Raw genomic sequence first — 25,872 nt, 5'->3', positions numbered from 1 at the left:
CGGCACGCCGGGACACGCACCCGCGCCTCGGCCGCCCAAGATGGCGGCGGGCGGCCGTCCCCGCCCCCGGCCGCGCATGCGCAGCGCCGCGGCGGCCGCGCCGCTCCCGCCCTCCCTCCCGGCGGCCGCGGCGCCTCTGACAGCGCGGAGCGAGCGGAGCGTCCCCGAGCGCCGGGACCGCGCACCGGGACCCCCGCACCGGGACTGCGACCCCGTACCGGGACCCTGACCCCTCACCGGGACGCCGCGCCGGTGAGTGGGACAGGCGGATGGTGCCGGCCCCGCGTAGCACAGCGAGGCGGCGGCGCTGGCGGGGCTCGGTAAGGCCGGGGCCCGCCGCCCCCCCTGGCCAGCGGCTTGTCCCGGTCCGGGGCCCGAGCGGCCGCCGCTTTGCTCTCCGCTCTCCCCCTCCTCTCCCGCTCCCCGCCCTCGCCCCGCTTCCCCCCCCCCTCTCTCCTCGCTCTCAAAATGGCGGCCGCGCCCGTTGGTGAGGAGGGACCGGGCGGGGCGGGGGGCGGCGGGGGGGCCGGCCCGGTGTCCTCCCCCCGGCTCGGTGTGGGGGGGCTCTGGGGGCCGAGGCGCGGTTCCCCCGCTCCTCGCGGCCCCCGGCCCCGCGCCCGCGGTGACTCTGCAGGAAAACAGGGCCCGGCGGGAGCGGCGGGGCGGGCGCGGAGCCGCCGCCGGGCCCGTGTGCCCCCCCCGCGGGCCGCGCCGCTCCGTCCGTGACTTAGCAAATACAGGGAGGAGGCGATGGGCCAGGGTAAATCCGATAAAATAGCCTTCAGGGACGGTGGGCCCGGTGTGTGCGCGGAGGGGACCCCGAGCATCCCTGCCCGGTTCCTGCCGGGGGTTCTCCCTGTCACCCTCTCACCGGGCAGGGCCGGGCGTCGGCGATGGCCCGAATCGCCAGCGCGGCCGAGGCAGCAAAAACAAGACGAGAATTAATAATCCAGGGAAAGGAGTAGGTGTTGTTTCAGAATTTGTCTCGCATCCCCAGTTTTCCTGCAGTGCTCAGCAGGGCAGCAGCGATAGGAGGTGGCTCAGACCTTCAGAACCAGCTGCAGTAAAACGGGGGAGGGAGGTCTAATCTCTCCTTCTGGGGGTCATATCAGTGCCTGGATGGCTGCAGGTGCACAAGCTTGCCGTGAAAACCTTATAACATTGCTAAAATCCTGTATTAATTGCTACTCCCGAGGTTTTGTTTCGGCAGGAGGTTATACGCAGGCAGGGCTTTTGATGGAAGTTGGGGGGTGGGAGTGGTGCCTCCCTTGAAAAGTTTGGGGTTTGTTCTGTTCTGTGGGCGTGAGATTTTTTTTTTTTTAAATTTTATTTTTTCTTTAAGGTGGATGCAGTTAAGCTTGACCTTTAATACCAATAATAATGTGACACCTTCCCTTTCTTTGCCATGGTATCACTCGAACCATTCCCTCGCCGATAGTGCTGCAGCAGTGGGCTTGGTTGGTGCAGGTCAAGTCCTTTCATAATGAATTGCCTACTAGGGATGGGGGAAGGTTAATCTAAGCCATATTAAAAATCTTTAATATACACCATTTTAATATAATTAAATGTTTGGGTGTATTGACCTGGCTAAATTATGTATTTTTGTGGTGATTATTTTAAGTGTATGTTCCTAGGACAGTATTGTTCATGGCATTAGGAGGTGGTGGTTAAAGAACCTCTGTTCAGTGATGATCATTTTGTAAATGATTGTGCAGCATTTGGCTGGTTTTCGGGAGAGGGAGGGTCTGCTGTCAGAATGTTATTTGCCCTTAGAGTCATTTTGTTAAATAGGAAAATTACGTTGGGGAGCTAAACAAAGAAAATATTTCTAAACTGTAAGATGCATTGGAAATATCCGTCTTGTTCTCGGGCATCTCGTTTTTGTGTGTTTCTGTTGCTGTTCCCATGTTTGTGGATGCTGTGAGCAGCCATTGAGCAGGGAAGAGACTGGGTGGAGTAAGGAGGCAAAGCTGCGAAATGGCTCGATTACCCTTTCAGAGCTTTTTTTTCCTCCCTTTGCCGGGGTGGAGGAATACTAATTGCCGTAACAATGAAGTCTCTTCTTTAGGGAAGAATCTAATGGTGCAGGAAGCTTCGGAAATGAAACAAATCTCACATTCTGTTCTGAGGCTGATTTTTCTGCAGGGTGGATTTTGATTTGTCTGGCAGTGAGAAGTGACCAGTCACTGTTGCAAAGCCGGATTTTTTTTGTCTGATAACCGCTTCAATTTATCCACTTGATATGCACTTGTTGAATTGATTTTATTTACACTTTAGATAAGAATTGCAATTTCTGCGCGGGTGTTTTACACACAAGATTTTCTGGAATCTAGAGAAGCCTCTGTATTATGGCTTCATGCTGTTATTTGTTCATGGAACTTCTTGGTTAGAGCGGATTATGGGTGGGCACACAGAAAAAGACAATCCCTGGTTTCTCTGGTGACCACAGTGCAGTGACTGCTGTCAGTGAACAGACTGGATTGCATTGCCCTTCGTCATGTGCCAAGTTCTTGTAAAATGACATCTCGGGGTTTTGGAAGCCCATTTGAGCACTGTAGCTCTGGAAGAGCATTGCTGTCCCCTTGGGTACTACTGCTTAAAGTTGTGTAGGAAAGGCGTTTGAACAAAGGATTTGGAGAATACAATAGGGATTGGAGGAAACACCTAGGAAGGGCTGCCTGTGGAAGTGCTCTCCTGTTCCACATGTGCCTCATGGCATTCCCACCTGATTTCAGTGCTGATTGGAGCAAGTACAGCATTGAACACGGATGGTTCTGAAGCAGGCTGAGTTTTGCTTTTTCATGGGGGTTTCAGTTCTGGAGTGCAGTTTGTGGTAGGAGATGGGCACACAAGAAGGAGGCTGTGTTTCTCTTAATGTGCCCAAAATTAAAATAAGGGACGGTGGTTTCTGCATTATTTCTACTTCATTCACTTGCAGTAGATGTTCCAGGATTCAGTGGCTGCATGAGCTAAATACCTGAGTCTAATGCATATCCAGGCTGAGGCAAATGAAGAACCCAGGAAAACATTTGCCATCTTAGCAGCTTTGGTTGATTTTTGCCCTTGAAATGATGGCAGTCACTTTTTGTACAGGAGTAACTTGTTCATTTGGGTTCTGCAGAAGCAAAAGGCATCAACAGTTCCTTTCTGGCTGCACGTGGGCTCCGTCTGGCCTGTTCTGCTGACTCCTGTGCCTGTCCTGGCTCCTGTGCTCCTCCCAGCCTGGGAGCTCAGCTTGTGTCTTTGCTCTCAACTTGCTGTCTATCCAACTTGCTATGGATGGGACAACTCCAGAATCAACATCTGCTGACTGCCTGGTCCTGCACTCCAACCTTGTCTTCCATGAAGAACTCCACAGCCAGTGTCCATCATTAATTATAATGTAATTGTAATACATTATGCTTCTTGTTGGAGTATTCTGGGCAAACAATAGCTGGACCCCTCTGTCTCAGGGTAGCTCAGGTATAGACTGCATATGTTTGTAAGTTTTTTTGCAACCCTTTGTAGCTGTCCTGTATTCCTGACCTAGAGGAGTTGGAATTACCATAGTAGGAAGGAGAGTGACATTGGAATATTTTGGTTTAGGTGAGCTCTCTTCTGCTTTGGTGAACTTCAGGCCCATTTTCTAAACTAAAGGCAGAGACTGGGAGAGCAGCTGAAGCATCCATGAAGTGGACACTGAAGTACTTGTCAGGCTGAAAATAAGAACTATGTAGGCCCAAATTCAGGAAACCAAGAGGACAATAGAAATCCATAATTATTATTAATAAGTAATGATTTCAGATTTCCTATAGAGTGCAGGGGAGTTTCCAGCCTCTACCATGTGATTTGTGAAGGCAACTGGAGATCTTTCCCAAGGATCAGAGCCATGTGTGCTGACAGAATGGTGCTGGGACTCTCCTGTGAGGTTTGTTGCAGAGGAGTTGTTAAGTTATGCACTGTCCATACTTGCAGATCTGTCAGTGACGTTACAACTGGCTCCTCTTTCTCCCTTTTATAAGAGCTTAAGTATCATTGGCAGGACAACCCGACTACTAAAAATGTATTGCCCTGGTGAAGCCTTGCCTGGGTTCAGGGGCTTTCTCAAGAGCTACTTTATTACCTGACACAAGGGAAACGGGGCTCCTAATGTGGCTTTTGGGGGTTTTATTCATGGATGGTGTGGCTTTGTCTTTTGATCTGCCTGACAAAGTACACTCTGCTTTAAGTTTTTAAAAGTGGCATTTACACTAAGATACAATCCTGCCCTGTTTAAAATGAATTTTCAAGTACATAAAGCTGTTTCCTCAGGATTCTTGCTCTGAATGCTGTCCATGCTGGGAAGTGTGAATGGCTGTGCTCTGAGGGCAGGATTGTGCCATCACTGTGGGGCAGAGGTGTGGTGGTCCCTCAGCATAATGGTGGGGTCCTGAGCCTAGGTTGGGTTAAATGTCTGCTGTTCATGTATTACAGTTATTTTAGAACAAAACTTTTCTTCATTCCTACCATATTCTAAGATCTGCTGATGAACAGTACATATTAAAAGCATTGGTGAGAACCAGGATTTTCTCTGAACAGAATTCCAGTCTTACTCTGGAGATGCCAGCTGCTGTGGGTTAGCCCAACAGATGTGTATTGATAACCTGTATCTTATCTCAGTTGTTTAAAAGAAGGGCTTTTCCTCTCAGCTGGGGCAGGACCTGCATGAGGCAATGTTTGTCTCATTCATAATGTTTAAAAGCTTATTATGTTTTTTTTTTTTAACCTTCTGCTCTCCCCTTAAGGGCGTGACTTAGGCTCTCTTGTTTTTAGTTCACTGTGTTGGAAGTCACCTATCATTTCACTTCCTCTGGCATGTACTGTCAGGAACTTTCAAACAGAATGTTACTTACAAAGTAAGTGTATTCTGAGCTCCATTTCCTTGGGACTGTAAGCATCCAGTCCTTTCAAAACTAATGCTATGCACAGCACTGTCACACTGACCAATACCAAGAGCACTGATGCATGTGTAACTATGTAAAAAAGTCAACATTATTAATTCAAAGTACCTGCTAGTTAATACATTTGGAATTATTTTAGCCATTTCCTTCTTACTGGTACTGCTTCTGAGTGAGCTCTGCAGCTTGGCTTGACTGTTTGTGGACTTTGGATAAGGACTGTGATTAAGTAAATGTAATAAATATATCTTCGTGGTTGGGATTCTGTTGATTCTGGAAAACTTACCTGACATATTTTACTAGTAAGTACTTGCTGCAGCCTTGAGAAGGTGTTTGCAGAGATGGGACCATCGCTGGTTGAGGTTTGTAGGTGGTGCAGCAGCAGTGTCTGTCCTGTAATTTCCTTGAATCCGTTGTTAAGTAGGTCCCTGCTGAGGGAGTTGGTCGAAGGCTGTTCAGAGGCACCTTTTGTTCTGGGGCTGGCTGGTGACTCAGCTGTCACACCTCTTGTGAGGTAGGTGACAGGCTCTGTGGCTTGTGCTGTACTGGTTTGCATCTGGGATAGCACGGGGGCATTCATGGCTGAGATTATTTATACCTTGCCTCTTGTATCCATGTTAATTGTTCACGTTGTGCTCCACAAACCTTAAGTTCTTTTGGTTTAATTAGACAGGCAAGTGTTCCCCCTCCCAGCTCCCCCCCGAGATTGCCTCTGCCTTGTTTTTCTGCTTAATGCTAAAGCAAAGGTGTTAAGTTTATCCTTCTTTAAGACTAGAGGAAAATCAGCTGGAAGCATCTAGGCTGTTTGCTGCAGATAAATGACAGTTTCTTCCAGAAAGAAACAACACTGGCAGCTTGTCTTGTGCTGAATTCACCTGCTTTTTGGGGTGAAGAAAGAGATTGGGTAAACAATTTGGTTTGTTTAAATGCTCATACCTTTGCAATCTATTAAGAGGATGATGTCATTAATGAGTGTCTGTATGTATTTTAAACAGATGGTGTCTGTTAAACCAGTAATGCTAGAAGTTTCTGCTTCTCTCACCTTCAGCTCTGTTTTAGAGGCAGGAGTGTAGTAGGTGAAGGTGGGTGATGATAAAGATGAGACACCTTCTACCAGAACCCTGATTTCATTATTTTTGTAGTAGTGTCATGAAGGATTGAACGCTGTTCTCTGTAATAGAGTAAGATGTTATAGATGACAGTTATGATGAGCTTTTTGTTTTGGTTTTTGCCTTCCCCTCTGGGCAAGTGAGACTATCTTTGGTCAACAAGCTTTGAAAATGGCTAAAGGACCAACAATACTCTCATGATTGAAGAGTGGAAGTTCTGTCTAAGTTCTTGTTTGGATTTCTGTGTGGTTTGCATCTTCCCTTGTTTCTCAGGTATTAGCATAAGTGTTCCTTTAAGTTCCCTTCTGGATATTTTTCTATATAAATTTAATCAATTAATGGTCGTTTTTGTTAATATCACATTTCCAGTGTAACAGGCAGTTTTATGATTGAATGATTTAAATTTGGATATGGTCCTGTGACCTCTTTTACAGTCATAAATCTGTTACTTAATTTTTCAAGCCAGAGAAGTATGGGAGGAAGAACTGTTCAAATCCAGTGCGTGCCTGCTGACAGACATATCTCAGTGCAGTGCTCTTCTTCTGGTGGTCTGGAGTTGCTATGCCAAAATGTGTATGTGTTGTTTGACCTAGCAGTCCTGACACTGGAGAGTGCCCTGCTGTGAGTAAGTGTTGAGTAGCAGTGTGTAACGTGGAGTGTGGGGCACTGCCCCTGTCCCAGCACCCTGAGCAGCACTGTGGGGAGGGCCATGGCAAAAACCTGTTACAGCTTTATTTGCTGCTGCAGCCTGCATTCCTCCTGTTATTGCTAGCTAAATTTACCTGCATTTTCACACAGAATTGAACAGGCAGGTTAGAAGAAGGATGTTTTCCCTTGTTTTCCACCAAAGCCTACACACAGACCTCAGGCTGGAGCTCTGACCTGGAGGAAGCTCAAAGGCTCTTCAATGAGATGATGTGACAGTGCTCAAGATGTTTCTCCTGAGAATTACTTGTATCATGCTTCTATCAGAATTGCAAAACTGAAGTGATACATGGAGAAAAAATGTCAAGATTGAATTAATTTTAAGTCATGTTTAAAAAAAAATACTTTCCAAGCAAATGTGGTCCAGATTCTTCAAAGTAATGGAGTGTTGGTGCCTGGGAAGATAACGAGGCCAGAAATGTATTTTGTTGTTTTACAGTCCTAAAGGTGGGTAGTGACTGCCAGTGATGTGTTCAAAACTTAGCTTGAAATATTATGGGAAAGCAGCCGGGCATAGGAGTTGATTTCAGAATGCACAGGTGTTCCTTTAGGCAGCCTGCTGCATGGAGCAGCCAGCTTGCTCCTGCTTTATAGCATCCTGATGACATTCCTTAGCTTTACTTTTCAGATGTAATTGCAACCTGCATTCCAAGTCTTTGGAACATAGGCACTATATCTGATCTGCTACAGATTGCCTTCTAGTTCCCCATGGGTTTGGTGTTGAATTATTTTCAGAACTAAACTACTGTATCAGGTTTTTAGCAAAAGCTGTAAAAGTAGGTGAAATGGGGAAGAAAACAGGCATATTTTTTTTCACTTTTTTATGTTAAAAGTATATTTCCTTTGATAAACCTGTAACTGAACTGGAAGGGAAAATGTTTTTTTGTGAATTATTACAAACACTGCACAGAATGCTGTACTTTGTGGATACTACATTGATGTATCAAGCAAAGTGTTGACCTACGGGCATTTTGAGACTTCCCTTAATTGCAGAATAACAGGCTTACTAAACATATGAATTAAAAATAAGGCTCAGAGTTGTAATTCAGGTCAGATTTGCTTCTTGTTTTGTTTTTCCAAAATCAGATAGCTGTTGGAGCTCACTTTGTGGTAATCCCTCAGCCAGCTTTACTGATGTAGGCTGAAAAGTGGAAAAAAGATTAACCCAGCTCATAAATGAGTAGCTTTCTCATATTCTCCCACTCATCCCTGCTGGCTTAGCAGGTGATGGATTCCAACATTTTCGAGGATAAAGTCTGTTTGCTGCACTAAGAGCAGCTGCATGGCTGTGCCTGGGTGATTTCTGCTGTGGATGAGCTTTCCTGCACTAACAGGGGTCAAGATGGAGGCAGGAGAGGAAAACTGGATTATTATACTTGTTACTGTTTTTCTTTCCTATCAACAGATAGAGACATATCTAGGAACCCTTTTCAGGTCACAGTAGTTATGCCCAGGAACCATGGATATTACTTCACTTCTGTGGAATCTGATTTTGAGTACATTTGTGGAAAGAATTGTTCTATTTTGTGGCTTGAGTTTGATAAAGCCGCTTTTTGCTTTGAAAACAAAATCAGACCCAATAACTTAATTTTATTTTAAACTAATTTTTTTCTTATATACTTGGTAGAATTGAGCAACATAATCCAGAGGTGTAAGAGAACAATTCGCGGGGTCTAGTTCTTTCATAAGGACTGTAGCTCTAATTGCCTGGGAATACTCACAAATAACTGCTTTAAGTTCTCTTGTTAATGTTATGAAACAGGATACACTGTTGAAGAACCTTGCAAGGACCTCCTGTGCCAGCCGTGTAGCAAGAGACAATGCAACAAGAGTTTCTCCTTCATTAATGCACAAATGAATCCTTTCAGTTTCAAAGAAATGTGGAATTTAATTCTGATTGTATCAATTCAGTTACTCTTTTTGGTGGCCTTTGGTTTTCGTAAGTGACTGGCCTTTCACTGAGATTGTAAAATTAGCTGAAGAGAGGGTGCTAACTGAAGTAGGATTTTGGGTATGCTAACAATTCAGAAGTAAACTCCAGCACTTTTCTTTGAGGTAAAAAAACCTTTTAAGAATGGTAGAATGTGTTAGAGAAACCACTTGAAAGTTGGTAGCATGTAGCTGGACACTCCAAAGTGTTTTAAGTTTTATATGGGTTATTGGCATTTAAAATGATAAATTAAGATTTAAATTTGAACCTAAATGTGAGTGATGGAAAACTCTTAACTGATTTCAGAGTGTGAGCCCAGTTTTGTGTTCCTGATGCTGGTGATGGCTCATGTGCCTTTTCAACATCCAGATGCTTTGTAGTAGGTGTGCCTGATCTGGCAGTCTGAGAAAGTGGCTTCCAATTTTATTTCCTTCAATAAACGTGCTTGTAGAATATCATTAAATACGTTGTCATAATAATACTTACTTTAGTTAACTCAGCTACAATACTGTATTAGAATTCTGCAAAAAAAGGCAAGAATGTGCAATTCCTAAAGCACAGCAGAGCTGAGCTAAAGCTTTGGTGAGCTTTCAGAGCTCTGCTGGTCTGTTCTGTATCTGCTGATACTTGAGCTCTGTAATTGGTGCCATGTATCTCTGCTGATTTTTAATATCATGAGCTACAGTTACATGTTTAGTGTACAAAGCTTGTGTTTTTGTGGGGAAGGCTGATTTATGGAGCCTAAGCAACAGTCATAAAAACTGCAGAAATTGAACTGATTTACTGTTGGGTTGCTGGAGGAGCCATGGACGTGTACTGGGGATCTGCACTCCCAGATCAGGCTGCTGGACAGCAGCAGCAGAGTGAGCCTGGGTGGTGCTGCTGTATGGAGCAGTTCACTGCTGCTGCCAGGGTCGTGAGCCAAGGAATGAAGCTGAAGCTGATTTTTGGTTTTCTTGCACCTCACTGTGGTAGCAGAGCAGGGCCAGTGACAGGCACTGGCACAGCTCCTGGGAGAGGGGAGCTCACTGTGGGTGAGATGGGTCACAGCTCAACTGGGAGTGACTCCTGTGACTTTTCCTGAGCAGCAGAAATGGGCACTGTTAGTCAGTCGAGCCATTTTAGGGGTTTGCTTCTGGAGTTGGTCCATCCAGTATACTCTGCTAAACAAAATCATAATGAACTCTTAAGAAATGTACAGACTAGATTTGATTTTTTTTTGTGTGTGTATGGAATGGGCACTTTTAGGAATTTTAATTCCAGTAATTTTGCTCTTGCTTGATGCTGGTTCTGGTAAATGAACAAGTATTTTTGTCAGGTTGAGACTAAAATGCCGATTAATTAATTTGATTCCATAATCTGTTTCTCGGTTTTATTTGGATAATACTGATAGAAAATATTTAAGTGTCTCCTCAAGCAAGTATGAACACAGTCATAGAAATACCTACAAGCCAAGGTGTATCATTTTTTGGCATGACATACAATGAGCTGAGGGAATCTCTTGCCTGAAAGTGATTATTTTTTCCTTCCCTCATTGCTGTGACTGAGCGTGTAGCTATTGTGCCTGGATGCCTCCTGCAGAGCTGTCAGCTAACAAATGGAGCTGAGCTAGTTTCATTTTGCTGTTGGTGCATTTATGACTCATTTGCAGGTCTCTCAGTAAGTTATTGTGAAGTTTTCCAGTAATCTAGGAAGCACTTGAAGCACACCGATAGCCATCAGTGGAAGAGCCGGGTGTTTGAAGGCAGGAAGCAGCAGCAGTCTGCTGAATGCTCTTAGTCAGCCCGAGGGTGTTCCTGTCCGGGCCAGGTCGGTGTGCCCGGTGCCAGCGTGGCGTGGGGCTGGCTGGGTGCCATGCTCCGTGCCCAGGGGCTGTGTGCTCCGCAGGTGGCAGTGGCTGGGTACAGCCAGGGGGGCTGGCAGAGCCAGGGGCAGTGAGTGTCCTCAGTGTGGTGAACCTCAGGAATCTCTGAAACCCACTTGGGGAAGAAAGGGGGCGATGGTCAGGCATGAAGAGACAGAGTTCCATTTATTTATTTATTTGTTTATTTATTTATTTTCAAATGAGAAGGCCAGAAGAACCTCCACTGTGCTATTTTCACCTTCCCTTGCAGGAGAGGATTCTTCTGCTTTTCAGGTATTTCTGCTCGGTTTGTTGCTTTTCATCAATAATTCTCTGTGTTTTAGAGGCTTGTGCAGGGAAAAATTCTGGCCTGTGATGATGGTTGGCTGTCTCTTTTTAAATTAATTTCTTTTTAAAGATGATGCTTTAGTATGCTACTCTGTAGTCCTGCAGCTAGAAGGATTGGAGTGGGTCTGCTGTTCTCACTGCTCTGACGTTTCTGCCAGTCCTAAGTCCAAAAGCTGTTCTGTAGCTGAACGGAGAGGTGGGCAGGTGGGATGAGGTGCAGTTGCTTGCTGAGGATCTGCTGCCGTTAGTGGGGCTGAGGAGTATGTTTTGTGTAGGCAAGGAATGGTTTTATTGTTCTAGAAAGCTCTGCAGGTCCTGTGCTGCCAGGAGGAGTGAGAGGTGCCCATTGCATGTGCTAGCGACAGGCGTGCTGCCAGCTCCAGTTTGACAAGGCTTGCAAGGACACCTGATAGTGCTGAGAGCACCTGTAGCCCTCTGTTACTGTCCTGATGCAGAGGTTTGCCACTTGGTGCTTTTGTATGTGCAGACTGTTGATAGGGAACCAGATAGGTTTTAAGTTAGAAAACTACAACTTGGAGGAGTGTGAGTATTAAAAAAAGGCACATCCTGGTTCACACTTAATTAGTAGCTGTTACTCCGATGGGTGGCTAAGTTCATTGTGCTTTTTCCTGTATTTAATAGTGGACAAAGTAAAATTCTTGTGCAAAGACACCTTTTCTTTCAAAAGATCTATCTCTGTCTTGACCCTGCCTTGGGATGCTGATACAAAGCGCCCAGTTTCAGGCAGGGTGTAATGAGCAGGTGGCCGTTCTTTGTGGGTTGTTTCTGTTCCCCAGGGGTCCCGCAGAGCCCCAGCTGCCTCTCATGGCTGAGCTGTTTGAGGGTAGCACGATGGTGGCTGGTAGGTGATGGAGGAGGACTGGTTAGTCTTGCTTTGCTGAAGCCTGCATGTCACAAAGTCTGCTGCAGCTGGAAAAAAGGTGGTGCACTTAGTGGTCCTGGTGTGTAATTAATGGTGGTCCTTTTGGGCTTTTTGGGTTTGGACACTTTAGCTTGAGTGAATTGTTTGTGTATGGGGTTTTTGTTTGTTTGCCGTGGGCTTTGTTTGTTTTGCCTTTGTTTGTTCTGGTTTTGTCCTAGAAGTACTTTGCCTTCTCTTCAGGTGTCTTCATAGTTAAAAGTCAGGAATTGTGGGCAGAGTGCTTGGAACAGACTCTGGAGGAGCGAGATGCTGTAGATCGGTTGGCTGGTGGCTTTGGCTCAGCTGGAATTTGCTAATAGCTTTGCCTTGTAGCTGTTGGAATTTATCTAGTACTAGCATCTGTTTCTCACTAACAATTCAGAGTTAGATTGTGGATCAGCCCAGGTGTTGGGAAGTGGATATACGATATGGAGAAGTTTGGGGTGACTTTACATTTGACAGGGAAAAAGCATTTCTAAATAGGTGATATGTCAAAGATGGCTTTACAAACGCAGTTACTGTTATTTTTAGACAAAGTGCTATAATTGCATCTCCCACAACAAAATTGATGCGATATTGGGATTTTTACTGCAGTCAGTGCGCTGGCACTGGATTTGTAGGCATTTACTGTGTAGAGGCGGTTCATAATACAAACCGCACCTTCAGGATTTTCCCCCGGCAGTCCTGGAGCAGATTTTGGAGGTTTTTGTGTCTGCGGCCGGGCTGCCCCGCCGGTCCCGGTCCCGGTCCCGGTCCCGTTCCGCTGCCCCGCCGTGCCCGGCCCGGCTCACACCGCGTGTCCCGCGGCGCGCCCTCTGCAGGCGGCTCTCGGCACTGCAGGACCTTGGCTCTGATGGTAATTAACTACATCGCCGTTAATTTGCGTGTGGTGCTCTGCTCTGTACTCAGCACCGCGCATCTCTTGGAACACAGTTGTCTCTTTACCTGGCACGAATTAGGTATGGGACAAGAGGGAGTGAAATACTTGCTTCTCTTCTCTGAAAGGATGCTGTTTGTTTTTAGCTGAATTGTTTCTGGAATAACTATTGGGGAAGAGATTAGGCTAACTGAATGAGGCATTGCCTGTTCAGAGTGTTCCTGTCCTAACTGGCTTGTAGGGGAGTATGACGGTGTGCAGCATTTAATGTGGAAGATCCACCAGCAGGATGAAACAAGCAACTTGCAGCTTAAGCTCATTTTGGAGCTGACAGCAGGGCCTAGATAGGTTTAGAAAGAAGCCTCTGATCCCATGTGATGAATAAGTAGCCATTAATGATACAAGCTTAATATTTTCCTTACTTTTTTCATAGCAGGCTCTTGTTTAAAGGAGGCTCCTTACTGAAATTGTTATTGAGCTGTGATACTGAAGTGAGTGTAGCTGTGTGTCTAGGGAGGGGCAGTGGGAGCAGTTCTCAGGCAGTCGGTAAGAAGTTTACAAACCCACCTGCTGTCTCTGAGCCTCTGTGTGTTGCTTCAGTTTATCTGGGTGCTGAAGGCTGTTGGTCAGTCAGACTGGCTGAGCAGCCCGAGTGAATGATGAGTTGTGTGCAGGACCTGCCAGGTGTGCAGGAAGTGCCATTTCAGCACTTCCATGGTCGTGGTGCTCACGCGGTCCCTGCAGTGCAGAAAGCAAAGGCGGTGCTGCCTACGTGGGATTGGTGATGTCACTGTGGCAGAGGTTAAAGCTGCACTGAGAATGCTGCAGTTCCTGTTTGTGAATCAAAGGACACCAACGAGAGTGTGTTTTGGAAAAGCACAACTCCACTATCTCAGCGTCAGGTTTCAGCCGTGTCCTGTACTGGTTGCCATTGCCAGAGGTGCTGTGACCGAGCCCAAATGCAGTAATGGGCCTGTGGCAGCTCTTCCCGTGGTAATGGCGCCACTCTGATAAGACTGGACAACTGTTTAAAAATTTAAATGTGCCCTAAATGTGAGTGAGATGAAATATTAACTCTAGGTAAACTGCATTAACACGTGACTGAAAAGAAAACAAGTATTGTCTTAGTCCGAGGTTCTTTGGAACTCCCTCAGCTGGTGGTACTGGAGTGGGAAAAGTCATTTGTGTGCTACAGTTGTGTGGCACTGCAGCTGCAACGGCCCCGTGCTGGGGTAGAGCCCAAGTCTTTAAAGATGATGTTTGGGTAAATCTAAGAAAGCTGCCTGAGGAATGCTTGTACAAGGAAACAAATGATGTCTCTTTCTCCTCCTTGTAGATGGATTGAATCTTCTGTGTTGAATGCCTCTGGATTTCCTATTGGATTTCACATCTGGGGAAATACTTGTGATTTAAGCCACTGTGGCAGACTGAATTGTGGATCCTGGGTTCCCAAGACTTTAGCTCTTGAGGAGAAGCCACTGCTCGATCACGTTAACCTGACATCTCAGCCACGATGGTGCTGTCACAAAGGCAACGAGATGAACTGTAAGGGATCATTGTTTTTGTGTTGCGTTTTCATTAGACTTCAATTATTAGCATTTGTTTCCAAATAGATTTTGGAGTGTCTCTGTTCACATGCTCTTTAAGTACTGTGTATTGTGGTCTGCATCTCTCTACTCTTTATTTTTGATAGAACTGCTGGTATTTGAAACTAGAATTGGGAAATGATGAAAATATAATTTCAAAATTACTCAGGGCATAAAGAGTGGATTCTTCAATTTGCAGTAAGCACATTGCAATATAAGCTGCAATTTGTGACTTCTACATTCATCTTGAATAAATTCTGGAAATATCTTGCTAGTCTATTTTGGAACGTAGACCAGGATCTGATCAGAATGTGCTGTGTGGTGGGACAATCTCTGACTCCTTGAATTGTATTTGCAATGTTGTTTTGTAGAAATCGAGCGATAGCAGATTACCTCCGTTCCAATGGCTACGAGGAGGCATATTCGGTTTTTAAAAAGGAAGCTGAATTAGATGTGGTGAGTTCAAACAAGATTCTTCATCTATATTTTAATTGAGAAGTCTGTCCGTTTTATGGCATTTGCATCTGTTTTGAACCTGTGTCTGTTACCTACGTGTTAGCTCAGGCAGTTTCAGAACTGGGGGTGATGAACTCACACAGCTTATTGCCTTGCCAGAAAAGGGAAAAATAATCATTGGGTGAGTTGACCATTTCTGAGCAAATGGTTTTATAACTAGATTTGAAATGGTCTGAGACTGCAACTTTGGAGACTGACTTGACTGGGAATCTTTGAGAAACAGGAAGGCAAAACTGGATTACTTTTGTCCTCTGCTTTGTCATACAGAGCCGATGTTGGAAGATTTTTCTGGGATTTGAGTTGGGTCAGGGGTTAGGGCATTGCCTGAGTCTGTTGCACGCCTCTTGGGTAAGGGTGTAGTAGGAGGGCAGGCTGAAACAGAGAAGTTCATCATCCAATAAAGCCAGGTTGGATGGGGCTTGCAGCAGCCTGGTCTAGTGGAAGGTTCCCCCCTGGCAGGGGGGTGGAACAAAAGGAGATCGAGGTCCCTTCCAACTCAGACCAGTCTGTGATTCTGTGATTGTGTGACCAGCTCTGGTGAGCAGCTCTGTTTGCTTAGACTCTACAGATGCCAATGACTCAGACCAGTCATTTCTTGCAACTTCATTCTGTTGATTTGCCTTTGTCATGGATGATTTGGTATAATCTTTAACTTTGCCACCTCTTAGCATAGGAAGTGTGCATTTCATATGGCTACAGCTGGATTGGGTAGTAAACTTCTGTGTGCTGGATAAATCCTCGGGATAAATCCTTGGCTTTTCCTTATCACATATCTTGCATTGTTCTTTTTCCAAAATGCTTGAAGTTTGACTTAATTTTTCCAATTTGCTACTTGTATTAAATAACTAAGTAGAAATGACAAATTGAAATACCATACTTATAATTGAAAATCCTACTATCATTTCCCTATCTGCCTTATCTATCGACCTAATTTAGTCTCCTCTTCCCAAAGCTTAGGAAAGCTATCTAAATAGGTTAGATGGTCCTGAGGGAAAGAGAAAATGCAGTTGCTAAAAGTTTCATGACTTTATGCAAGAAAATCTGAATTGGAGTGGACTATACTAAAATGGAAAAAAAAGGTAAAGGCTGAAATTACTTGAGTAAATTAGAAGGATTGATGTGTAGCTCTACAAAGAGAGATTTAATTTTTGTATGGATTATTCATGCAGATAACTCCAGCTTTTACAAGTGCCCCCTATAGCAGTAGATTACCATCTGTCTCTGACCAAGGTAGCCAGTCCTCAGAGCTTTTATCTTCCGTGGAGTAAGCCTTGGCATGGTTATTTTCTGATGTCTCTTACCTGCATCTCATTTAGGATTATTGCAGCATGAGACTGTAATTTTGTAATGGAAAGCAAGTGCAGCATTTAGTTACTTCTGTGTCTCTGATGTTTGTTTCTCTGTGTTGCCTTTTTTCCTCTTTAAATGCTTTTTCTCAGAATGAAGAGTTAGATAAGAAGTATGCTGGACTTCTGGAAAAAAAATGGACATCTGTTATAAGATTACAAAAGAAGGTAAGTAGAGATGTGGTGGATGTCCAGGTATAAAAGCACAGAAAGCATTCAGCACTGAACATGCATGTGCAGTCCTGAAGCTGGAGAGGCAGGAGGTGCCTGAGGCAGCAGTTGTGAGCAGGAGATGGAATCTCTGTGTGCAGAGGGTCAGGCTGGGCTAGAATGGAGGAGAAATCAGTGCTGCCTGTTGTCTTTGGCCATGGCCCTGGAGGGAAGGAGCCATTAGCTCCAGTGCATTCCAGTGGGGGATTGTGCTGCAAGTGCAGACTACAAAACTCTTTTTAGTCATGCTTCAATGGCTCAAGAGTGTATTAAAAGCAAAAAAACCCTAAAATCAGTGTGTTAACAATGAAGTCTATCCCTTGTGCAGGTTAATACAGTGAGGGTTTATTAGCCCTCCAGTGCTTCTGTTGTTGGTTAATGTGTGTGCTGGCTCCAGCAGGACACAGAATTCCTGCAGCAGCAGCATTCATTTTTGTTAGCACAACCTTCTTTGCTAGTTTGGCACAATAGTAATTCAGATGTATTTGTACAGTGTGTGAGTAAAGGGGATTTTGTAGAACTTCTTTTTCCTGTGAAAATACTCGGGAATTTGAAAAGAATAAATGATTAATGATTAAATTATTAAGAATTAACTATAAATTATTAAAGAATAAACTATAAGTGATTCATTTAGGTTTGATTTTTAAAACCAGTGCAGCTGAATGTTGGTAATCAGTTTTGGTCCATGCAATCTTTGCTTTACTGTGAGTTGTTATTTAGATTACTAATGCAAGAAGGTGAATTAGATCTTGTATAAAACTGGAAATGAAGGGTCTCTTTAAAATTCATACACTTAGGTAATGGAACTAGAATCGAAGCTGAATGAAGCTAAGGAAGAATTTACATCAGGTGGACCTCTTGGTCAGAAACGAGACCCTAAGGAGTGGATTCCTCGTCCTCCAGAGAAGTATGCATTGAGTGGGCACAGGAGTCCTGTCACTCGAGTCATTTTCCATCCTGTTTTCAGTGTTATGGTCTCTGCTTCAGAGGATGCCACAATAAAGGTATGTGTGTGCTCCAGACAGCTGGCTGTGGAATAGGTGACATCAGTACAGTGAAACTTGTTCTTCTGTTTGGTTTATAGTGCTTAAAGTTAGCTGAAAAGCAGTTTTCAGAATGCACGAATTCAGTTAATTTATAAGTAACAAAACCACATAAAAAGAAATTTATTTTTCTCTACTGTTAATCTTTTTAGGGTGTCTGTCTGTTGCTTGATTAATTATTGAACAAGGTGCCAGAGTGGGCAGCAGAGTGCAAGTGTGAGGCTGGAGAATACAAAGAGTAATGGGCTGCTGCTAACAGATTGTCTGCTCCCTTGTCAGGTGTGGGATTATGAGACAGGAGACTTTGAGCGAACCCTGAAGGGGCACACAGACTCTGTGCAAGATATTTCCTTTGACCACACTGGCAAACTCTTGGCCTCCTGTTCTGCTGATATGACCATTAAGCTATGGGATTTCCAGGGCTTTGAGTGCATCAGAACTATGCATGGTAAGGCATAAAGGGATTGATTTACCAGTCTGTAAAGTGAAGAGTTTTGTTTTGTTGTTTTTTTAATCCAGGAAAGCTGCTGATGTGGAAAGGGGTTATAGACCAAAGTATTTTCCAAAAGAAAAAGAGGGGATATAATTTGATGCTTTGAGTGCTCTGTAAATAGGGGATACATGCAGTGTTTATGGAATGAAATAGCATCTTGAATCTACTATGCATGATAGTGTGGGAAGCATCCCATGATAATGAAATAAATGCTTGCTACTCAATAAAACTGCCTTCTAATCACTGAAAGATTCCTTCCTTCAGCTCCCTGTATTCCTGCTGCAGGGCTGCAGGAAGGGAGGAATCACTGCCACAGGAGCTGTGGCTGCTCCATGTTTGTGTTTGATCACATGGGAACGTTCCCTGTGCACTGGGCTTGAAAGGAAAAATGAGAAAATACAGCATCCACAGCTATAAGATTCTAATATTGACAGCAGATATTTTTTATAGTCTTACGTAAGAGCTTTTTTCTTGCTTTTAGGGTCATCTTTTAGAAGTGGTGAGTAGAAATAGAGAATGTTTGAGACTTAAAAAAAAATAAACACCCACCCATAGATACATGCAAGTAAACAGAAAGCACCTTTAAAGATGCTCAGTGTCTGCACTGTGTGAGTTCTAAAAATATGGATGGTTATTTCATAAAACCTCAAGTTTACTTGTAAAGATTATTCCATAAAACACACACTGCTGCTATAGCTACTTGACCAAGATAAAAAAAAAGGCAAGTCTTGTGTGCTCTGTGAAAACTCTGCCAGTGCCACTTAATAAAGGTTTTATTTTGTTTTTAGGTCATGATCATAACGTTTCTTCGGTAGCCATCATGCCCAACGGAGATCATATAGTTTCTGCCTCAAGGGATAAAACTATCAAAATGTGGGAAGTCCAGACAGGGTAAGTGCACTTGTGAGCAAACAGCACCAGAACAAAAGCGAGGAGAAACCACTGTGTATAGAAATGGGACACAGGAATCTGAATGGCAGCAGGCACTCTTTGAATTGAGAAGTGATGGTGTGCCCTTTAGAGTAATTCACTGAAGGATTCTGCCTCAATCATTAGGCAGAGGGGTTTAGATGTTAATACTGACTAATTAAAGCTGACTGGTTTTGTCTTTCTGGAAGCTATGAGGGTAGATCTCTAGCTCATGACCAACTAGGAAAATAAATTCACTGGTTAACCATGAGTTTAAAGTGAGTATCTGTTACTTTTCTTGGTGCAGATCAAGGTGTCTCCTGATGTCTTACTGTCTTTTTGCTTGGTTCATTTATCAGTTGTCTCTCTAATACCTAAATGATGTATAAATCTCTACTTGTTCTTAAAATACCTGTTTAATGCAAGCAGTCATGTCAACTTCATTTTCCTCAAGCTTCCTGCTTTTTGCCTTAACAAGTTTTAGCTAACTCGCAGCTGTCCGTGCTTTCTCATGTCAGCGTCCTTTCCATGAACTCTTCATGGCGTGCTCCATCGCCTGTGAGGATGAACATGTGTGTGCTACAATGTTTTATCTTTAACACTGAGAGTGGGTTGTGTCCCCGGCTGTCCAAGGCAGTGCAGGGGGTGTTTGCACCGCTGGCTGAGTGGTGCTGTGTTTTTTGCAGTTACTGTGTGAAGACCTTCACGGGGCACAGAGAATGGGTGCGCATGGTGCGGCCCAACCAGGACGGCACCTTGATTGCCAGCTGCTCCAACGACCAGACGGTGCGCGTGTGGGTGGTAGCGACAAAGGAGTGCAAAGCTGAGCTCCGGGAGCACGAGCATGTGGTAGAGTGCATCTCCTGGGCTCCCGAGAGCTCCTACTCCACCATATCAGAAGCTACAGGATCAGAGGTAACGTTCCTGGGCTGTTACACCAGCACACACAGGCAGGGCTTTGTCCGTGCTCTGTGTAGCTTTGGGCTCGCCGGGCCTGGCAGGTGCAGCAGCTCTATGAGTACTTCTGTCTGAATATCTTGGTGTGCAACTAAGCCCTGCCTTGGCTTCCCAGCATCCAGCTTTTCTGGTTAGGACCTGTCTTGCACTAGTGGAAGTGAACTTGGGAAAGATGCTCTGTGAGTGGGACCACTATCTTGTACTGCAGCCAAGAAATGTGTAAAGCAGCTTCTCTGGCAGAATGTGAAGATTATAAGGATGCTTAGCAATTGGAAGGTAGGGTGGGGAAGGAGCCAGTCAGGAATGCAGAATGAAGCTGCCTTAGGTGCAGCGTGCACCGAGGAGTCAGGCACTGACTGCTGTTTTACTGTACAGCTACTGATGGGAGAAAGCATTCCTTAACTAAATGAATCCCAGTTTGTGTGATCACAGATACCTCTTCTAGTGAGCCTCAAGAAAGGCTTGCTAACGGCCAGAAGAAATTCCGTTCTAAGGATGTTAAAGTATAGAAGAAAGGAGCTACAGATTAACTCGGGTTTATAGTCAAGCCCCCCACCCGGCATTGCTGTTTTGCCCTCTGCCTTCAAAGGCTGTGGACACCCCAAGGGAAGAGTAGCCACACTGAACACAGAGACTTGTCTAGTGATGGCTTTTACAGGTTATTTCAGTCACATTTTACTTGAATCGCTGAAAGATCCTTATAATCTTATAATTAAAAGTCGGTGTGTCCCTTCCTGCGGCCGTGCGGGCTCTGCAGTGGTGCCTCCGCTGCCCCCTGCTGGTGGGATCGGGCACAGCCCGCAGGGCAGCGCCTCCCCTGCACACCTGGGGCAGGTGAGAGCTCGGCCGGCGCTCACACCGTGCATGGACACACACGCGAATCACTTAAGAGTAGGAAGTTTTCAGAAATTCCTAACCATTCATTGCACTTTATGAAGAATGTGAACACAAAGGTATCTGTGAGCTGCGTCCTCATTTGTCCCGAGATGTGACACTTGAGCTGTGTCTGCTGTTAACAGAGGATGTCTTGCAGTAGGCAAGTGTGTATTCAAAGTGTTACTTGGCTTGTGGAATCAGCAGGACAAACAACCATTTCTTTTAACAGACTGTGTAATTCTCCTGGCGTTCGTACCAGTGCCTGTGACCCAGCTTTGTCAGTGTGGGTTTACTTGCTGTAAGATGTAAGATGATCTGATTTGGTACTAAGCAATATCACTGGGATCTGCTTCATTCCTTCTCTTCCATTTCCATCCTATGTGTACCATAACTTAAACCATAATTTTCTGTAGACTAAGAAGAGTGGCAAGCCTGGGCCTTTTCTGCTGTCTGGATCCAGAGACAAGACCATTAAGATGTGGGACATTAGCACTGGCATGTGCCTTATGACACTTGTAAGTCCACTGGTGTTTTTTCTGGCAGTCATAGCTGCATATGTACAACCAGTTTTAGTGGAATCTATTACCTTGCATGCTATATTTTCAAGAGAAGCCAGAGTTATAATAGTGCAAATGCTGGATACACAGTTTTAATGGCTTCTGTAGTTTAGACCTTGTTGTTGCTAAGAGCTACTGACAATCTCCAGAATCATAGTGTGAATGCAGTACTGTGATGTAGGTTCTGTGATGAGTTGCTTGGTTTGTTTATAGAAATGCTGGTAACGATCTGAATTTTGCCTTCTGTGAAATAACTTGTAATTGCCACATGTGTGACTTCCTGTGGGCCATAGCCTGCTGTTCCCAGCTCACATTCTGGCTGGACTGGGTGGTGGTGCTGGGGGTGGAGAGCAGAATTGGTGCAGATCACATGAGGACTGCTGTTTGTTTGCCTTCAAGTACAGGAACTTGCATTGCTGGGAGAGCTGATAGGTGTGTAATAATAGAAACTGGAGATAAGCTGTGAGAGGTTTCAGGAGCTGTCCTTGCAGGGCCAGGCAGGGGCCCTCAGTGTGCCATGGTGTGAGGTGTGGGATGCTCAGCTCTCAGCCTGCTCACTGATCTCTCCTTGTGCACAAGGTGGGCCATGATAACTGGGTACGTGGCGTCCTGTTCCATTCTGGGGGAAAGTTTATTTTGAGCTGTGCTGATGACAAGACTCTCCGTGTCTGGGACTTCAAGAACAAGCGATGCATGAAAACCCTCAACGCGCACGAACACTTTGTTACCTCTTTGGGTATGTATTGCTCCCGCTGCCAGAGCAGCTGAGCACCAGCCTGCCGGTCACCTTGGGGCTCTGGTGATGCCTTGTGCTCTCTGTGTAGAAGAAAGGAGCTAGAAATTAACTCTCTAGTCAAACCCTCACCCATGTGAGTTGTAGAATTGGAGTGTGCTGGATTTTTCCACTTCTGCTGCCAGTGTTGTACATGGATGAGGATGTTAACTGACAGGGAGTTCTGGAACCTGTCACCAGAGCGTGCAGGCATCTGGAGGAGGGCCCTAGTGTCAGTGCTTGCCCAGCAAAAGGAAAAGAAGGGTGTGTACAACAGTCAGAAAAGAGTTAGTTTGAATTCCTGGACATCCCTGGTTTGTGTTACCAGATCTTGGTAACCGCATGAGAGAATTTGGCAACAAAAGTGCAGCCAGGAGCTTTGGAATTTAGCCTTTGAACTGGTAGAATTGTTTTGAAAAAGCAGTGCCATTCAGTGAGAGCAGGAAATGCTGAAGTTCTGGGTTGATTGGTAACGTGAGCTTTTGTCTCCTGGCAGATTTCCACAAGACAGCCCCGTACGTGGTGACTGGGAGTGTAGATCAAACAGTAAAAGTGTGGGAGTGCCGCTGATGGAGTTCACAGTGACCCCTTTTCCTCTGGATGCACTCAGATACCATGGTTACCCATTGAGCTCTGTTTAAATAAATATTGTCCTTTCATGTAAATTATTCTGGATGTAGATTGAGCTTATTAAATGTTACACACAAAGTATTCATGCATGGTGAATCCAAATTGTATACTGTAAATTTACATACGTTGTCTAGAAGTACCATAGGTTTAAGAACATGGGCTGGCATTGGTCACATCAGACCTGAGAAGGCAGAAGTGGGATGCTTGGAATAGGGCACTTAACTGAATAGTTGACAGTGTCGTTATGTCGGATAATTATACCTGTTTTTCTTTCTGCTGTCTGTTGGTGCCTGAATTGGTGACCTCATTTGGGAAAAGTTTTGTAGGGCTCTTTCAGAAATGTGTATCTATGTAACATCACTTAAGTGTGCTTAATAAATCTTCTCTAAGAATACTAGATAATAAGGCTGCAATTCAGAATCTTCTGAACTTTATATGTAATTAATGGAAATTAATTAAACTCTGGAATATTTGTCATGAAACATTTGCCAAATCAACAGAAAACACTTGTTTTGGCCTCCTATCACGCAAGGGTTGGTATATTTATAGAACTGACTGTAAACCTGAAATAAGACAACAAATCTTAGTCGCAGCTGATGTGATAAATGTATTTATTTTTTATTTGGTCATTCAATGGTTAAGCTGTGCTGTTAAACTAAGTTTAAATGGTTTTTTGTTTGGTTTTTTTTTTTATGCTAGACAAACTTCCAGGAGGAGTTGTCCATCCCACTAGAGTTTAGTGATCCAGTTTCCAGTAGAGCTTCCTCTCCCAAATGACTGCCGTGGTCCAACTTGCTGTTTGCTTTCCATGTTTGTTAGAGATGTGCAATTCCTATTACACAGCAGGATCAAAGGACACTTCCCTCATTCACTGGCAGGAAATTGGGGTATACAAAAGTTTCTTGTTTTCCTTAGTGCCTCCTTGGACAATGAGGTGATCCTCACCTTGGCAATGTGGCTCCAATAAAAACGTCCTGGGGTTTGCAAGTGGAGAAAAACCTTGGGCTGCAGAATGGAAATGCTTTAAAGGAAGCACTAAGTATCTTGAGAATCAGTTGACAATGGCAGGTCAGATCCATGCAGGCTTCTAAAGGAGGGATGCCTTGAACAAAGCCCACACCCATCTGTGGGAATGATGCTAAATATTAAAACCAAACCCAAATCCTATCAGCAAAACCAGCCCAGCTCAGTTACTAGTATTTATGTTGTTTGGTGTACACAATTTTTAATTTGCATATCCCTAAGGTTACATATTTTGATCTGAAATGAATGAAAATATTATAAATTAATATTTTAATCAGCATTTTGGTGACATATTCCATTGTAGATAACCAAGAATTACAATACTTATCAAACTAACCAGGTCTTTTTAAAAATCAACTTTAAAATTGACAATACAATGAAGTACCAGGCTGATGTTTTAACAGGTGAATTTGTGCTTTATTTTATTCCTTTGGTTTAATCCATGGCTTTTAAAATGTCCTTTTTAAAGCTGAGACTCCCTGACCAGCATAGGGGTGGGCTGGAGGGTGAACACACTGCACTGGTGAGGGGGAAACTTCCACAGTTGGCCCCGAAGGACCCGTTGTTCTATGGGAGGAGCTGGAGTGGGGTGTGGGATTCTCTGGGAAGCGGTGGAGAAAGCGGGGTTCTGATGTGGGGGTTTTCAGAGCCAGTTTAAGATCAGGCTGATCTCTTAAAGCCAGTGCTTTCTGTCATTCTCAGTGTGTGTTGCTGCATAAGCATGCACGAATAAAGTCTGTTTTGTTTGTTAGCTGCTTGGACTGGAAACATTTGCTGCTTTTTGTCCTATTGGAGAATTCCAGATACAAAAGTAGTGCATCTTAAATCCCTCCATGCATCTGCAACTGTAAAGTAATGACATCTGTTTAATTCCTGGTAGGACCTAGAAACTTTATTTAAGTCTAAAGTAAACCACCCTCATGTACATAACTCAAACCTGAATGAGAAATTAAAGGTACCTGTGATGTGGAAGTTGTCTACTGCATTTTTTCCCTGTAGCAAAGAAGCATTTACCAGGACCCCTGGCCCCAGTGCAGGCAGCAGTGTCACTGCTGCTGTGCAGAGTGAGCCTTCTGGGGCAGCAGGGAATGATCTCAGGGATGGTCCTGACCGGACCAAAGCTGAAGCCCTGGTTGGAAGGGAGCCACACCACAGGCGTGGGAGTGAGGGGACACTCTGGGACATGCTGTGGGGCTGTCCCCACTGTTACTGTCAGCTTGTGCTGTGCCTTTGCTGTGATCAGAACTGCAAGAGTGAGGTTAATTACTGGGTCAATAATGAAATAAATGCGTTGGAGGGGCGAGAGGTTCTCTGGTGCTTTGGCACTTCCTGACTAAAGCTGGCAGCACGTGCCAGGACCCAGCTCTGGCCTCTCAGCAGAGCCACTGCACATCCCTGGGCTTAGCCTGGGCCACGCCACACGGGCCAGAAAGTGCAACATTTTTTGTGGCTTAGATAGAAGCTGGAAGCTTAATATTTTATACCATCTTGCACTTTAGAAGGGGAAACAAACCCATCCTGCTTTTGTGTGTGGTGTGACCAATGTGTGCCCGGGGCACTGAGGAAAGGAAAACAACCCCTGGTTGGTAGTGAGTGGGGACTGTGGGCATGGGGTCCCTGCCTCTCCTCTGCCTCTTCCTGTCCATGTGAACTGCCTGAGAAATCACTCTTAGACAGCTCCTGACTCCCCTGAGAGCTGTTTAAAAGGAAAAATACTTTGTTTTCGTAGACAGTGGTGGCTTGGTAATCCTTTAATGATATGAATATTGCAAATGCTGAGTTGAGTGAAGGAGAAGCGCCCTTGGAGGGAGCTGTTGTGTCCAGCTGTATATAACGTCCGTGTATGAAATCAATACCGAGAGTCCTGTAGCAAGAGCACGTGATAGAGGGGTGGGATGGACGGGGGGGAGCGGGGGGGTCGCCTTGGATTTGCAAGTCACAACTGGCATTAACTGGCCTTTTTATCTTTCCACTGTGTCATGTAAGTAGCTGCTTTCCTGTCCTGCCTGTCCCTCAGGCTTCCCCGAGTTCATTCTGAAGAGAAGTTAGCAAAATCCTCACGCTTTAGAGTCGATCCCGACATCGACGTGAAGGCAAGTGTCAGATGTTTGTTTGAGCGCTGGTAGAGGTTGCAATTGGAGAGAACAGTTCCCAGGCTGTAGGTGTTAACTGAAGCTATTGACACAATTAAAACAAAATCGGTAAAGGAATGTATATAATACTGCTCTGTGTTTTACAGTAAGATTTGTTGCTCTCAGACTGTGTAAAACAAAATTTATTCATGTTTTCTGCATATTAAAAAAA

General features: G+C 44.7%; 1 protein-coding gene across 2 annotated transcripts; it reads left to right on the top strand.

Annotated features, from left to right (window-relative positions):
* The first annotated feature begins 72 nt into the window (after positions 1 to 72).
* On the top strand, positions 73 to 24,319 carry PAFAH1B1 (platelet activating factor acetylhydrolase 1b regulatory subunit 1). Of its 2 annotated transcripts, none has more exons than XM_014881142.2 (11): positions 73 to 252; positions 13,987 to 14,195; positions 14,608 to 14,692; positions 16,192 to 16,266; positions 17,106 to 17,312; positions 17,631 to 17,799; positions 18,633 to 18,735; positions 19,440 to 19,668; positions 21,000 to 21,101; positions 21,723 to 21,879; positions 22,412 to 24,319. In XM_014881142.2, exons 2-11 carry the CDS (start codon positions 14,164 to 14,166, stop codon positions 22,483 to 22,485), a joined length of 1,233 nt encoding a protein of 410 aa, XP_014736628.1. In that variant the 5' UTR covers positions 73 to 252; positions 13,987 to 14,163; the 3' UTR covers positions 22,486 to 24,319. The 2 variants fall into 2 exon arrangements, with proteins under 2 accessions (XP_014736628.1, XP_088033129.1); XM_088177003.1 differs by lacking the exon at positions 73 to 252 and adding an exon at positions 432 to 487.
* The last annotated feature ends 1,553 nt before the right edge of the window (positions 24,320 to 25,872 follow it).

Source organism: Sturnus vulgaris, chromosome 21 (genome assembly GCF_052056855.1).
Source record: "Sturnus vulgaris isolate bStuVul1 chromosome 21, bStuVul1.hap1, whole genome shotgun sequence".
In the NCBI taxonomy this organism is placed as follows: Eukaryota; Metazoa; Chordata; class Aves; order Passeriformes; family Sturnidae; genus Sturnus; species Sturnus vulgaris.
Note: the sequence above shows the minus strand (reverse complement) of the source record. Positions and strands in the feature narration are given on the sequence as shown.

Bases quoted from the DNA above. Each gene is read 5' to 3' on its own strand.
- PAFAH1B1 (XM_014881142.2), top strand. From the start codon at position 14,164: ATGGTGCTGTCACAAAGGCAACGAGATGAACT. The intron at 14,693-16,191 runs GTGAGTTCAAAC...GCTTTTTCTCAG, and splicing joins AGGAAGCTGAATTAGATGTG to AATGAAGAGTTAGATAAGAA. The intron at 16,267-17,105 runs GTAAGTAGAGAT...TCATACACTTAG, and splicing joins TTATAAGATTACAAAAGAAG to GTAATGGAACTAGAATCGAA.